Genomic DNA, 1,578 nt, shown 5'->3' on the forward strand with positions numbered 1-1,578 from the left:
GGGGGCAGGGGGAGCTCTGATTTTCCATGATAAAAAAAAGTAAAATCAAATGCTGAAATATATAGGTATTTAGAAATTATTTTATTATAATGGTTGAAGCACTGGTAGGCTTCCAAACCGCTTTAAAATTGTTAAAATATATTAATAAAATATGGTGTTCAACTGATACCTATATATATAGTGGCGTTTCCTTTTTCATCATGGAAAAACAGATTGGGGGGGAAGGTTAAATCAGAGAATTTGGCATTTTTAAACAGAGAAAACTAAATGATCATTTGATTGTAGCCAAGAGCTGTTTGTCAGGCTATACAAATAAATCTTTGTTTGATCCCAGACCCAAAAATTGGGAAGAAAAATTCAATTCAATCTGAACCAAAATGCCAAAATGCTTATTTTGTGTTTTCCTCCTAGATTCTGCAGAGCTGTAATCAGGTAGACCTATTTTGGATATGGTTGCTGCAGATGTGAAAACAGCGCCCTCCTTAGGAGCAAAGAAAAATTGCTCCACCTGAGAAGGCAAAGTATTTTGGGGATGTGCCACACTTTGCTGCACTTCAGACATAGGGGATTAAAGTTTCTTTAAGCGGTCACACTCCTTCTCCACTAGGCTTTTGGATTATACAACTTGTAAGCTCTGGCATAGATATGCACAGCAGATTGGTCTGGCAGCTGGGACAAATGGCGGCAGGGGGTTGACTGACTGAATTTAGTCCCTATAAGTGTGGCACGTTTATCTTACTCTCATCATTACACACTTTTTTTCCTGTATAACCAACCTATCCTCACTCACCTGACCAGCTGTGTCTAGTATCTCCATGGAAACAACTTCATCATCAATCGTTGCTTGGTGACGATATGTTGACTCTTAATATAAAACAAATTTAAAGGCAGATTGTTAAGGCAAAGTCATCTTCTATATGTTCCTTGATACCCATGACTTGAAGTACTGATGTGATGGAACACTTTACCAGAGTCAGTAAGTTATTGGAGTTCTTCCATATTTATGGAATCTGTTTGTGCCATAATCTACCTCTTTTCTACAGCCACATATCTCTTCCTCAAGTGACACTCTACACACTTTTAGTTTTTCTTTCAGCTACAATAAAACATGCTTGTGGACAACGAAAATGAGTGAGGACTTGCAAGTCTCTGAAGTTACCAAAATGGATGAAAAAATTCTACCCTTGTCAGAAATTTTCACAGGCTTTGGTTTTCAGGTGGGATAAGAAGTCTGTCATAGCTGCAAGCTGAATATCAAGCGATTTTTAAGCTACAGCACTGGAAGTTATGATTCTTCAAAAGTATGGAACTGTTTTCAGTAGAGTTAACCTCAATTTGTACTAGGATTCACTGTATTTTCACAAATTGGAATGTGGCACTGAGGCTCAGGGCCAGATCCTATTCCACCTAACATGTGGCTTCACAGTGATCCTACTTTACCCTGCTTGAGTCCCTGAAAAACCACTAAGGCAGAAGGTGGGTGGGTCTTCCTCTTTCTCTGTGCCACTTCGTGGGACTTAGCCTCAAAGGCTAAGGACCGAAGTTACATATAAACTGGTTTAAGTGATCAGAAACTGG

The 1,578-nt window shown here is 39.0% G+C and overlaps 1 protein-coding gene across 1 annotated transcript in view; it reads right to left on the reverse strand.

Moving 5' to 3' along the window:
• RERG (RAS like estrogen regulated growth inhibitor) overlaps positions 1-1,578 on the reverse strand; it is a 220,397-nt gene that overhangs the window by 4,176 nt on the left and 214,643 nt on the right. The window contains exon 4 of the mRNA XM_019515583.1: positions 791-864. Within this exon, the coding sequence (XP_019371128.1) occupies positions 791-864 (74 nt within the window). The remainder of the gene's footprint in view (positions 1-790; positions 865-1,578) is intronic.

This window comes from Gavialis gangeticus, unplaced genomic scaffold, assembly GCF_001723915.1.
Source record: "Gavialis gangeticus isolate Ggan-Ray unplaced genomic scaffold, GavGan_comp1, whole genome shotgun sequence".
NCBI classification, from domain to species: domain Eukaryota; kingdom Metazoa; phylum Chordata; order Crocodylia; family Gavialidae; genus Gavialis; species Gavialis gangeticus.